The 14151-nt window shown below is 44.4% G+C and overlaps 1 protein-coding gene across 3 annotated transcripts in view; it reads right to left on the reverse strand.

The window, feature by feature from the left end:
- Positions 1-4906: 4906 nt before the first annotated feature.
- LOC115192554 (long-chain-fatty-acid--CoA ligase ACSBG2) overlaps positions 4907-14151 on the reverse strand; it is a 39821-nt gene continuing 30576 nt past the window's right edge. For all 3 annotated transcript variants that reach the window (XM_029751186.1, XM_029751185.1, XM_029751187.1), the window contains 10 exons: positions 12939-13059; positions 12749-12829; positions 12450-12599; positions 10604-10780; positions 9748-9929; positions 9211-9453; positions 8780-8997; positions 8466-8605; positions 6986-7232; positions 4907-6041 (listed from right to left, as the gene is read on the reverse strand). In XM_029751186.1, the coding sequence (XP_029607046.1) occupies positions 5923-6041; positions 6986-7232; positions 8466-8605; positions 8780-8997; positions 9211-9453; positions 9748-9929; positions 10604-10780; positions 12450-12599; positions 12749-12829; positions 12939-13059 (1678 nt within the window). In that variant the 3' untranslated portion in view covers positions 4907-5922. The remainder of the gene's footprint in view (positions 6042-6985; positions 7233-8465; positions 8606-8779; positions 8998-9210; positions 9454-9747; positions 9930-10603; positions 10781-12449; positions 12600-12748; positions 12830-12938; positions 13060-14151) is intronic.

Consider the following 14151-nt stretch of genomic DNA (forward strand, 5'->3'; position numbering starts at 1 on the left):
AAAATCTATTGTCTACAAAAACCGAAATAAATCCAAATGTTAGCTGATATCTGCTAGTGGATCTGGACATTTCTGACAAGTTATAAATCGCTCTCTCTGGTATGCAATGACTAACATGACAAGAGGAACTGACGATGCACTCCCAAATTTAGAAATAGTTTTTTGTGCATTCTACTATTACATCTTTCAAGAGTAAGTTTAAAGCCGGACTGAGTAATAACCCCCCCCCCCCCCCCCCCCCCCCCAAGCGGCACGCCCCACATTTTAGGAACCACTGTTCTGGAGCTCTGACTTTTCGAACTGAAGAACACTGACGACATGATTGGACCTCATTTTTTCCCCCAGAGTTCCCAGTTGCCTTGAAAGCACCTTTATAAATAAAATGGTTTTCTAAGTGCTATGACGATGCTTTTGTATTTTTTATTTTGCAGTTAAAAGCATGTTTGTTTTTTCCAATTAATATCGAGTTATGTTTTCATCCCTTTTAAAGTAACTGCCTAGTGCTTCCATGACCTATCATTACTTACAATATGAGTGAAATAGTTTTCCTTCCAGAAAATGGTAATTCATTCTTTTAAAAAGCTGTGTTGGAATGGTGTGGGCTTACCCCAACAATAGTATGCTGTGGGTGTATATGTCAAAACATATATTTTTTGACATATAACATTTTAAACCTCTCCCTGACCCAGTCTGTAATACCTACATTGAACAAAAATATAAAGTGTTGGTGTCATGTTTCATGAGCTGAAACAAAAGATCCCAGAAATGATCATATGCACAAAAACCTTATTTCTCTCAAATTTTGTGCACAAATGTGTTTACATCCCTGTTAGTGAGCATTTCTCCTTTGCTAAAATAATCCATCCACCTGCCAGGTGTGGCATATCAAAAAGCATGATCATTACACGGGTCGACCTGGTGCTGGGGACAATAAAAGCCACTCTAAAATGTGCAGTTTTGTCTCATAACACAATACCACAGATGTCTCAAGTTTTGAGGGAGTGTGCAATTCAAATCCAATTTTATTTGTCACATGCGCCGAATACAACAGGTTACCGTGAAATGTTTACTTACAAGCCCTTAACCAACAATGCAGTTCAATAAATAGAGTTAAGAAAATATTTACTAAATAAACTAAAGTCAAAAATAAAAAGTAACACAATAATATAACAATGACAAGACTATATACAGGGGATACCGGTGCCGAGTCAATGTGTGGGGCTACAGGTTAGTCGAGGTAATATTTACATGTAGATAGGGGTAAAGTTACTATGCATAGATAAACAGCGAGCAGCAGAGGTGTAAAAACAAAGGGGGGAAGGGGTGTCAATCTAAATAGTCCGGGTGGGCATTTGATTAATTGTTCAGTAGTCTTATGGCTTGGGGGTAGAAGCTGTTAAGGAGCCTTTTGGACCTAGACTTGGCACTCCAGTACTGCTTGCAGTGCGGTAAGAGACAGAAGAGTCTATGACTTGGGTGACTGGAGTGTTAGACCATTTGTTTGGGCCTTCATCTGACACCGCCTAGTATATAGGTCCTGGAAGGCAGGAAGCTTGGCCCCAGTTATGTACTGGGCTGTATGCACTACCCTATGTAGCGTCTTTACGGTCGGATGCTGAGCAGTTGCCATACCAGGTGGTGATGCACCCGGTCAGGATGCTCTCGATGGTGCAGTGGTTGAACTTTTTGAGGATCTGGGGACCCATGCCAAATATTTCCAGTCTCCTGAGGGGGAAAAGGCATCGTCGTGCCCTCTTCAACTTTCTTGGTGTGTTTGGACCATGATAGTTTTGGTTATGTGGACACCAAGGAACTTAACTCTTGACTCTCTCCACTACAGCCCCTATCGATGTGAATGGGGGCTTGTTTGGCCCTCCTTTTCCTGTAGTCCACGATCATCTCTTTTGTCTTGCTCACGTTGTGGGAGAGGTTGTGGTCCTGGCACCACATAGCCAGGTCTCTGACCTCCTTCCTATAGGTGGTCTCATCGTCGTTGGTGATCAGGCCTACCACTGTTGTGTCATCAGCAAACTTAATGATGGTGTTGGAGTCGTGTTTGGCCACGCAGGTATGGGTGAACAGGGAGTACAGGAGCAGACTAAGCACGCACTCCTGAGGGGCCCCAGTGTTGAGGATCAGTGTGGCAGATGTGTTGTTGCCTACCCTTACCACCTGGGGGTGGCCCGTCAGGAAGTCCAGGATCCAGCTGCAGAGGGAGGTGTTTAGTCCCAGGATCCTTAGCTTAGTGATGAGCTTTGTGGGCACTATGGTGTTGAAAGCTAAGCTGTTGTCAAATCAAATCAAATGTATTTATATAGCCCTTCGTATATCAGCTGAAATCTCAAAGTGCTGTACAGAAACCCAGCCTAAAACCCCAAACAGCAAGCAATGCATGTGAAAGAAGCACGGTGGCTAGGAAAAACTCCCTAGGAAAAACTCCCTAGAAAGGCCAAAAACCTAGGAAGAAACCTAGAGAGGAACCAGGCTATGAGGGGTGGCCAGTCCTCTTCTGGCTGTGCCGGGTGGATATTATAACAGAACATGGTCAAGATGTTAAAATGCTCATAAATGACCAGCATGGTCAAATAATAATAATCATAGTAGTTGTCGAGGGTGCAACAAGCACGTCCGGTGAACAGGTCAGGGTTCCGTAGCCGCAGGCAGAACAGTTGAAACTGGAGCAGCAGCATGGCCAGGTGGACTGGGGACAGCAAGGAGTCATCATGCCAGGTAGTCCCGAGGCATGGTCCTAGGGCTCAGGTCCTCCGAGAGAAAGAAAGAAAGAAAGAGAGAATTAGAGAGAACATATTTAAATTCGCACAGGACACCGGATAAGACAAGAGAATACTCCTGATGTAACAGACTGACCCTAGCCCCCCGACACATAAACTACTGCAGCATAAATACTGGAGGCTGAGACAGGAGGGATCAGAAGACACTGTGGCCCTATCCGATGATACCCCCGGACAGGGCCAAACAGGCAGGATATAACCCCACCCACTTTGCCAAAGCACAGCCCCTACACCACTAGAGGGATGTCTACAACCACCAACTTACCGTCCGAAGACAAGGCCGAGTATAGCCCACAAAGATCTCCGCCATGGCACAACCCAAGGGGGGGGCGCCAACCCAGACAGGAAGACCACGTCAGTGACTCAACCCACTCAAGTGACGCACCCCTCCCATGGACGGCATGGAAGAACACCAGTAAGTCAGTGACTCAGCCCCTGTAATAGGGTTAGAGGCAGAGAATCCCAGTGGAAAGATGGCAGAGTTTATAAATAAACAATCTGATTTTACATGTCTATTTACACCACTATAAATCAACTCCACAGTGTCCTGTCAATTTGAAATCATGGATATCCCTAAAATGAGCCTTGTGTAATTTGATATCTCAAAAAACAAGGAAACTCTTAACCATTCTTTGTATATGTAACTAATGCTAAAAATAATCTTCCCATGAACCATGTCAGATTGACTCCAGGTTCGTTCAGCTCTCCGGGTGACTGCTAACCTAAATAATCATAATACAATGTTTGCATATAAAGGAAGATAGTTCCTACATGATAATGCTTGCTTTGTTATCCAACGAACACCGTTCATTGTTTCTCGCAGCTATACTTTGGATAGTAGTTGATATTTTCACTGGGCAGTTACTTTGAAATATACCAGGTTGCCACTTTTAATCTCAAAATAATCTGAAAAATAGCTACCGCCAAATTTAAGATTTTGCAACAGGAAATGAAACGGCTCGATATTTCAGAATAAATAACCTTTATTTTCCAGCTAGATCACATACATGAAGGTTTCTTTCCTCAGCAGCTGCTAGTTTAAAGATGGTACTGCTCATCAACTCTAGACACCCAGTGACACACTTTCTTCCCCACCTGATACAAGAAACACTTTCAAAACTCTTAAGTGTTGAGGGTCAGGTAAAACCGGTATTCTGTCTGTAGATGGCAGTCATGCCATTCATTGAAGAGATTGATTGCTCTGCTTGTAAAAAAAGTGACAGGCCTGTCAACTCAAAAGGTGTAATTAAGTTGAGTGCAATTACACTGGACTTTGGTATGGAGCTCCAGACCTTCAGTGTGTATGTCAGTACAAGCATCAACAGAAAGCTATGACATCAGTTGGGAAAAGAACAAAATACAGATACCTTCATTTCCTCCACTTTTGAAAATAATATTTTTCATTCCATATACAACTTCATTCAACAAACACTACAAGCTAGTCTTCTTGAAACAATATGGGTCACCAACTGTTGAGCTTCTCTCTGCTGCATGTGGAAGCCCTTCTAACATATCTAAACGGCAAGGGCCTTGGCATTTTCACTTTCCACAGACAATGGAATAGTAGTTTACAAAAGGGATCTGTGGATTGCATTAGATTACTTTAAAAAATTCAAGTATTTCAAAGACAAATGGTCAAAAGTGCTGGAAGCCAGAATCAAGAATCAGATTTCTTCCTATTCCACTGTCCAAGGAGTATCATTTGTACTGACAAAGTTGACAAAATAAACCCACAATAATTAAACACTCAGAATTACAAGGACCAGAACATGCACAGTAGGTTACAGAGAGACATTCCACACAGCATATTCATATACATGAAGGGAGAGTATGTGCAGTGTAATAAGATCAAACCCCAGTCCTGGGTATTATTGGATGTAGGTTTCAGGATGAATGATACGCTATCACATTTCCTCTATGTACCCTTGTATTCTCTTGTTTTAGATTAAGGTAACTCGGGAGAGAACATGTAATGAACCACTTTTCAGAAAGACAAACTCAGTTCAGTGGCGCAAGTATAAAGAACGTCACACTGCTTGACAAGACTGATGAGCTGAAGACAGTTCTTTTAAAAACATTTACCGTAATAAAATGGTTTAAATAAAGACCAGAGGAAAGAGGCAATGTAGGCAAAATATATTTACAGTATTTAACAAATGGTCACAACAATTTTACACAGAATCGTTATAAAACATTCCAACAAGACCAGGCAATTCCACAGATAGTATGACAATGTCGAAATACATAACACATTGGATACAAAAAAAATAATAATATGGCTTGAATGATATGGTTCCATCGCGTTGAAAAAAATGACTTGGATGCCCTCTGTAGGACAAGGTAGGTGCAGAAGTTCAACATTGAGCTATTTGCTTATGGCAACAAGGCTTTAACTAAATCTACAACTTCATTTGTCATTGGCCATCCCTGGACTTGTCTTATTGCAGAACTGCATATATGATTTAGGACCGTGCTACAACAATGATATACTTCCATCAAAACTCTGAAACCAGACCAATGCAGACAGAGCAAAACAATAATAATAAATAGGAAACGTTTTTTTTACGAGCGAACACTGGATGTGAAGAAAGACTACAGATGGAAGTTTTCAGCTGGATAATTCTTTCACATCCAATGTGTCTTTGGTCCAAGTAAGTATTGACTTTGGCAAAAGAAAAATAAATAATTGTGAGTAACGCTTTTTCAAAATGTAGGCCAAAATTGGAAATGTTGGATACTATGCCATTTAGTCTCAAGTATCAAAGCACATTAACCATGCCTCATCACATTCAACTACTTCATCTATCATGTATTATTGTTCATCACAAAACAAATAAATAGTTGAAATAAGCTCATCAATAACTCATCTTCAAAAATCAAAGATTTACAACGCCTTCTCATGGATGTTCTTCCTTAGTTTTTCTTTAGACCACCCACACATGTGTACAAAAACCCAATAACCAAAGCAGGAAACTAACAAAACATTTTCACAGGAGTAAACGGGAACTGCACAGGGAGTGGTGGTCTGTATGAGGTGGTGTACGTGTGTGTCGTATGTGTGAGAGACTTCTGGCTGCAGGTCTTTTGTTGCGGTTCTATGAATCGCTCTGCAAGGGCCTTTATCCCAGGCCTATTTGGGGGGAAGGGAGTTGTCAGGGGTACTTGGGGTCACCACCTCTTTGTAGAAATGCTCTACTTGCTCTTTGTACATCTTCATGACCACTGGTCTCTTCAGCTTCATAGTGGGGCCTGAGGGAGAAAAAGAGACTGCATCAGCTATACACAGTGTACAAAACATTAGGAACACCTTCCTTATATTCAGTTGCACCTTTGCCCTCAGAACAGCCTCAATTCATCAGGGCATGGACTCTACAAGGTGTTGAAAGCATTCCATAAGGATGGTGGCTCATGTTGACTCCAATGCTTCCCACAGTTGTATCAAGTTGGCTGGATGTCCTTCGGGTGGTGGACCATCCTTGATACACAGGGAAACTTGAGCGTGGAAAAACCAAGCAACGTTACACACCCAAACTGGTGCGCCTGGCACCTACTACCATACCCCTTTCAAAAGGCACTTAAAAATGTTGTCTTGCCCACTCACTCTGAATGGCGCACACACACAATCCATGTCTCAAGGCTTAATCTTTCTCTAACCTGACACCTCCCCTTCATCTTCCCTGTGGCTCAGTTGGTAGAGCATGGCGTTTGCAACGCCAGATTGGTGTGTGCAACGCCAGGGTTGTGGGTTCGATTCCCACGGCGGGCCAGTACAAAAAAAAAATATGCATGAAATGAAATGTATGCATTCACTACTGTAAGTCGCTCTGGATAAGAGCGTCTGCTAAATGACTAAAATGTAAATGTAAGGGGATTTAACAAGTGACATCAATAAGGGATCATAGCCTTCACCTGGTCAGTCTGTCAAGGAAAGAGTAGGTATTCCTAATGTTTTGTACACTCAGTGTATATCCTGCTGTTATGCTCATTGACAGCCACCACTGGATAGGTGGGAAAAACTAGTGATGACATGGTCTGCAATAGACTGAGAAAAGGGCAACAAAAACTCTATTGAAATTGGCCATATACATCATGGAAACTAGAGTCCAGCCTATGTAATGACCTGGAAAAACAACATACTGCAGTTAAGAACATGGCACTAAACCAACATGCACACTGTCCCACCCCCCCCTCACCCAGCTCTCCCCCAGTGATGGAGAAGTCCTGGTCTAGGATGATCCACTTCTGGATGCGCTGGGCGTTGGAGGTGGCGTTCTCGTTCACGCGGTTGATGCCCTCCTGGATAGCGGCATGGATGACCCGGTCACGTCCGCCGGCAATCTCTGAGACTCGCGTGGCATTGCTGCCCAGCTTTCGGCACAGCTCTACGGCCTCTGGCGTCAACTCATCCTCAGGAGCACCAGTGTCTCCATTCACCTGGCACTGAGGGGTAAAGAGAAATGAAGTTTTAGTCAGTGAAGGAGATAAAAGACATATGCATTTTTCTTAGAAGGCTGTCTTGTGCATGGATAATTTTTTATGTTTCATTAATCAATGCCATTAACCCTAGAGTCTAAGCCGGGTTAATGGGGGATAACAAAGAATTGTTTTAAGATGGATCATTAAGCTATTTGATTTTGAATTTTAAGACCCCTTAAGGTATCAAAAAACACAATTATTGGATGAAACATTCAATTTGGCATTGCTATTAGCCAATAGAAACACCTTGACTAACAGATTCACCAAATGGAACAGATAGTCCCCCCCAAAAAATCTAAAGGAAGTTTGTTCTGAAGTGTCTGTCCTATCGTGTTTGTGAGAGTCTCACCTTTCCATAGAGTGGTCATAATAGTTAGTAGGCCAAACCGAGAAGACGCTACAGACATTTTTGTGAGAAGACCGATTTTCGGGATGTCTCCTGGTCTGACAAACAATGCTTTAGCTCTATCACCTTCCACCACAGATGCGGAAGGGAGATATCGGAGGATTGAGACGCAGCCCATGCAAAAAACATCTAGCTTAAACTGACCGATTGTTATATTATGTTAATTGTTTCCATGGGGGTGCGACCATTGTAGGCCAAGGGTTAACTGACAATGATACTGTTAACATAAAATGACAACGGTTTGGTTCCAGTTTAACATTTACTAAACCGTATTTCCACAATTCATGGTTGCCATTGCACTCAGGCTAGGTCCATCACCAGTGAGACTACCACGCAGGCGTACTAATAACAACAGTGATAGCACCGTAATAACAGAAATATTGGGATACTTAAAACATGAACTTAACAGATAGCATAAAGAATGGCAGTGTACAAAATGTCCACCAGGTGACAGTGGTCGAGCAGAAGTTGGGATTTTGGCTAAAATATTAGAATCCACTATGACAGTCTTGCCTCATTCTATGATTACATGATAAGGAGTTTACACAGCACTGTGCAATCTCAGAGGGTGCATCTGATTACACATGGTATTTATCAACTATCAGATACTCCTGAAGTGGCTGCAATAGATGGCCATCTAAAGGATGTTACACAATCTAAACTGTATAACATCCTTGTTCTAAATAGAAATGGTTGTCAGAACTTAGAAGATGACCTTTGAGTTAAACGGGGTATGAGTTGGGATGGGGATTTGGTTTTACACCAACAGTGCTGTAGCTAACTGGTCATACCTTAATGGTGAGCAGCATGGCGAGGAACTTCCTCTTGTCTCCAATGAGCATGGCGTTGCTAACCAGCGACACAGCCTCCTTCACAGCATCTTCAATGGGCACTGGAGGGATGTTCTCTCCACCCGCTGTGATGATCAGCTCTAGAAACACACATTGAAACGGATGTTTTAATGAGGATAATTCTAACTTGGAGTCTTCCATCAACTAACAGGCTTTCAACTAACTTCAGTCGGTTCCGTTTAAAGCTGGGTTCTGATGATTGGCCTGGGGTTCTTTTGCAGATGGGGTTATAGTATGTAGAGGAGACTGCGTACCTTTGATGCGTCCAGTGATGAACAGGAAGCCGTTGTCGTCGTGTTTGCCCAGGTCTCCAGAGTGCAGCCAGCCCTCAGCGTCCAGGGCGTCCTCTGTCTTGTCAGCCTGGTTGAGGTAGCCCATGAAGACGTGGCGCCCCCAGAAGCAGATCTCCCCATTGCCCTCCTGGTCAGGACTGTGGATCTTAGTCTCACAGCCAGGGATCAACTTCCCAACGCTTGGGAGACAAAACACTTTAACTTTGCAGTTCTTAAATCACATACATGAAGAATATACAGTAAATCGACAGCAAATACACTTGGTAAAAGCCAAGGTATGCATGCGCTTGGGCCTGTTGTAATGAATGAATTTGTATTGAGTGAGCATGGAAATATGTAATGTCAGGCATTGTGTGTTCAGGGGAATGTGGAGAGTATCTGCTGTAAGATACCTGGTGAGGCGGAATGCGTTGGGCAGAGAGATGGTGTGGGGCCCAGTGCTCTCACTCATTCCGTACAGCTCGTACACTGGGATGTCCAGGCTGAGGAAGAACTCCAGGGTATCCTTGGTGATGGGGGCAGCACCTGTGTAACACTTGGTGCAGCGGTCCAGACCCAGGGCCTTACGGACCTTTCTGAACACCAGCTTCTTGGCTAGGCGGTAGTTGACGGGCGTCCTTGCCATAGCTCCATTCCTGAGCAGGCAGGAGCGGAAGCAGGAGTTTAATACAACATCTCTACTATATCTTTATACCTCAGGCTGTAGTTCAATACTGTACATACTGTGCTAGCAATATTATACTGTGCGTGGGGATGATAACTACTCATCCTGTTCTGTCATGTTTGTGATAGTAGTATTGGCCTTAAAAAATAAAATTAAAAAATAACTAAGAAGTCAGAACCACAGGTGGTGCAACAGGTAAATTAGAACACAGATTCCCCTCGCCCTATTCAATAGGCTACATACCGGTTCATACTGGTATACATACTGATTCATCTTGCTGAGGTTAGTCTTCAGCCCCACTCCTTTGGCCCAGACTGCCACCTTCCTGCGCACAGTGGACGACTTGGCCCCGACGGACTTCATCTTCTCCTGCATCTTCTCCCAGACGCGTGGTACGCCCATAAAGGCTGTGGGACGCACCTCTCTCATCGTGTTGACCAGGGAGCCCTGAGAACAGACAGGGAGGCACACACACTGAAGGGGTTGGTAATCAAAGTATGTGTGTGTGAGCGGAGTAATACGGACACTAGCACATTGAGAAAGACAGTTCAGCTCCTGAGGATAACTGTTCAAAAGCATTTGCAACGTAGTGCATTTAGTAAAGCTGACGCTTATTTTGGGAAGAACAACCTTTTCACAGAGAGCAGATCCACTAACGCAGTGTTTCCCGTACCCCCAACACTAATGCAGTGTTTCCCGTACCCCCAACACTAACGCAGTGTTTCCCGTACCCCCAACCGCACATATTTTTTGTTGTGATCCCAGACAAGCTCTCCTGATTCAAAATGTCAACTAATCATCAAACCCTTGACAAGTTGAATCAGGTGTTTTTGTCCGGGGCAACAACAAAAAGGTGTGCTTTTGGGGTTACTCGAGGACCAGAGTTGGAAAACACTGCACTAATGAACTGATCAATTGCAAAACAAAGAGTTGTCTTGTGTGAGTAGGTTCCCCCTCAGGAAATCAATTTAACTTAATCTGCCTCCCTTAACTGGATTATACACTAGGTTTAATCTAAAATGAAGGGGAGGACAAGTGGGAGTAACAGAGTGCACGACAATCTTCTCTGTCACATTGAGAATGTGGAAAAGGTCCTCTTCTAAATGAGAATAGACCATCACCTTCAGTGCGTCTGGCTGGGCGAAGTAGGTTGCCCCTCCGACCTTCATGGTGACCCAGATGTCCACCATCTGAGCAGCGATGTGACTGAGAGGCAGGTAGCTGACAACTATCTCCTGAGACTTGGTGGCTTCTGTCAGCCGGACATGGCGGCCTACGGCGAATGCTGTCCATGTCAGCTACAAAGAGAGAGCGAAGGAGACAGTCATTCACAAGTAAACTCGGAGCAAAGGTGGATTTTGAATAGATAGGGGGCTACATTTTTACATCATGACACTGATAGTGCATCACTCTCATAGATCTTTACAATGGAACCTAATGTGCAGCCATTTTATTGGTCGCGTAAACATTTTGCAGATGTTATTGTGGGTGTAACTAAACTAACTAGTGCAGTAACGCCTAACAATACATGCAAATAAAAAAAATTCTAAAGCAATTAGAAATATTAGAATAAGCAATGTCAGAGTCTGAAATATATGGGTGTATTGATATTATGGACAGTATATAAATAGAAAAGGTGTGTACAGCAGTAATTGTATAAGATGAACCCTGACTAGAATACAGTATATACATAAAGTGTGTAAAACTGTATAAACATTATTAAAAAGAGACCAGAGGTCAATGACTATTTACATAGGGCAGCAGTCTAAGGTGCCGTGGCTAAGGTGAAGAGGCCGTGGCTAAGGTGGCCAAGGTCCTTGATGATCTTACTGGCTTTCCTGTGACACCGGGTGCTGTAGATGTCCTGGAGGGCAGGCAGTGCGCCCCCGGTAATGCGTTGGGATGACTGCACCACCATCTGGAAAGCCCAGCAGTTGTGGACGGTGCAGGTGCCGTACCAGGCGGTGAAAAAGCCCAACAGGATGCTCTCAATGGTACATCTGTAGAATATCTTCAGCCTCCTGTGGTTGAAGAGGCACTGTTGCGCATTCACAACACTGTATGGGGCCAACCGAGTGGTGCAGTGGTCTAAGGCACTGCATCGCAGTGCTAGCTGTGCCACTAGAGATTCTGGGTTCGAGTCCAGGCTCTGTCACAGCCGGCCGTGACAGTGAGACCCATGGGGCGGCGCACAATTGGCCCAGCGTCGTCCGGATTAGGGGAGGGTCTGGCCAGCAGGAATGTCCTTGTCCTATCGCGCTCTAGCAACTCCTGTGGTGGGCCGGGCACAATGCACGCTGACACCGTCACCAGGTGTACGGTGTTTCCTCTGACACATTTGTGCGGCTGGCTTCCGGGTTAAGTGGGCATTGTATCAAGAAGCAGTGCAGCTTGGGTTGTGTTTCGGAGGACGCACGGCTCTCGACCTTCTCTCCCGAGTCTGTACGTGAGTTGCAGCGATGAGACAAGACTAACTACCAATTGGATACCACGAAATTGGGGAGAAAAAGGGGTACAAAAATAAAGGAAGAAATAAAACACACTGTGGACCATTTCAGCTTGTCAGTAATGTGCCGCCAAGGAACTTCAATCTTTTTGCCCTCTCCATTGCGGCCCAGTCGATGCGGATGGGGAAGTGTTCCTTTAGCTGTCTCCTGAAGTCTACAATCAGCTCCTTCGTTTTGTTGACGTTATTTTCCTGGCACCACTCCGCCAGGGCCCTCACCACCTTCCTGTAGGCAGTCTCGTAGTTGTTGGTAGTCAGGCTTACCACTACTTGTGTTGTCTGCAAACTTGATGGTTGAGTTGGAGACATGCGTGGCCACGCAGTCATGGGGGAACAGGGAGTATAGGAGGGGGCTAAGCACATACCCTTGTGGGACACCGTGCTGAGGATCAGCGTAGCGGAGGTGCTGTTGCCCACCTTCACCGCCTGGCAGTTTAATATTACTGGTGGGTGTCACTCACATTGTCATGGCTGAGCATCACTCCTTTGGGCTGGCCCGTGGTCCCTGATGTGTAGATCAGTGTGCAGCACTGGTTGGGTTTCTGGGTAGCGATGATGTCATCCAGCTGAGAGTTGGACTCATCACGGCCCAGCTCCATAAACTCTACCCACTGTGTAGAGAATACAAGATAGTCAGGATACAGTGGGGGGAAACAAACCAGCAGGAACTGTAGTGCGTTATGAACACTTCTAAAGACACAGAAGGCATTGATCCAGCTTCTAATGTTCAAATGAAATTGAAATAGTTTGACATGCATACCGTGTAGAGGTTTGGTCTCTTCTCTTTAAGTGCATCTTTGTACTGGATAATGGCTTTCAGGTGTGGCAGCTTGTCCTGAACCTGAAGGAAAAAGAGGAATACACTGATTAAGGTTAAAAAAAGGATGAAGGTATCCCTGATGTATTGATAAATCTAAGCAAATCTAAAGCTCTCCATCCTCTGTGCTTACCTGTAGGATCTTCTGTAGCTGTTTGTGGTTCTCCACCACGATGATGTTGGCCTTGCAGTTCTCTGCTAAGTACTGGCACGCCTCTGGGGAGTTGGTGGTGTAGATACCCACTGCAAACCCACTGGCAACAAGACAACAGTGAGTCATGTTGATTCATGGTCCATGAAACTCAAGATTCCTTTCCCACAGACAGGTTTGGCAACTCTGCTAGGTAAGTATGTATTTCATAAAGTTATGCTCATCATGAAAGAACAATCCAAGAACAGTCTGTACTAGGGGTGTTACGGTTCACCAAACCCGCGGTTTGGTATGGATTGCGTTCTTTTTAGAAAAGTAAAATGCCATTCACAATGTACATTGCATTGTCTGTTAACCCGATTGTTACGGCTGATGCTACGTTTGGAACTGTGTGGGAGGTGGGAATTTACTAGTTGTGAAGTCGTAAATACCAGTTGGATGCATTCATGGGATTTGAACTCGTTGAGAAATGCCGAGTGCTAATTTCCAACAAGCAGTGTCAAGCATAAACTAAAAGTACAGCCATCATGCTTGTAAACAAATTATAGAGTGTTCAAAACATTGTTGCGTTTAACTGCCGAAAAATCTGTTAGAGGGGCCATTTCCTTAGTAGGTGACAGAGGTCACCATGTGAGAGTAGTGGGTGTTCAAGATGATAGACTAGTTTCCCCCAGTTTGAGGGCCGTTCAAGTGGATTTTTCCCAGTCGTATGTGGTAAATTCCCATTTGGTTACGATGGCACCATGACACTGCCTTCTTCAGTGCCAAATGCATGTGTGAGACTCTCAAAGGGGGTGTGTGTCACACGGGACATCTCCAAATCTGAGGTAATGTGATGGGCCGTCACAGTTAAGTAAGCGCTACAGGGTGCATTGGACAATTCATTGCAAACTTCGGAATTGGTTTGCTTATATAGAGCAGGTACTACCCATTTGCTGAAACGGGTGCAAGAGGGAAGTTTGTAACATGCGTTTCAGTCTTGCTCCGGTATACCTGGTTGATGTTGGCGTAAATGTGTGAACATATGAGGCGTTGGCAGCTGCATGATTCTCGTTGAGTGCGGCAACATTTATCGCAGTGGTCTAAGGCACTGCATCTCAGTGCAAGAGGTGTCATTACAGTCCCTGGTTCAAATCCAGGCTGTATCAGATCTGACCGTGATTGGGAGTCCCATAGGGCGGCACACAACTGGCCC

This window comes from Salmo trutta, chromosome 4, assembly GCF_901001165.1.
Source record: "Salmo trutta chromosome 4, fSalTru1.1, whole genome shotgun sequence".
Lineage (NCBI taxonomy): Eukaryota > Metazoa > Chordata > Actinopteri > Salmoniformes > Salmonidae > Salmo > Salmo trutta.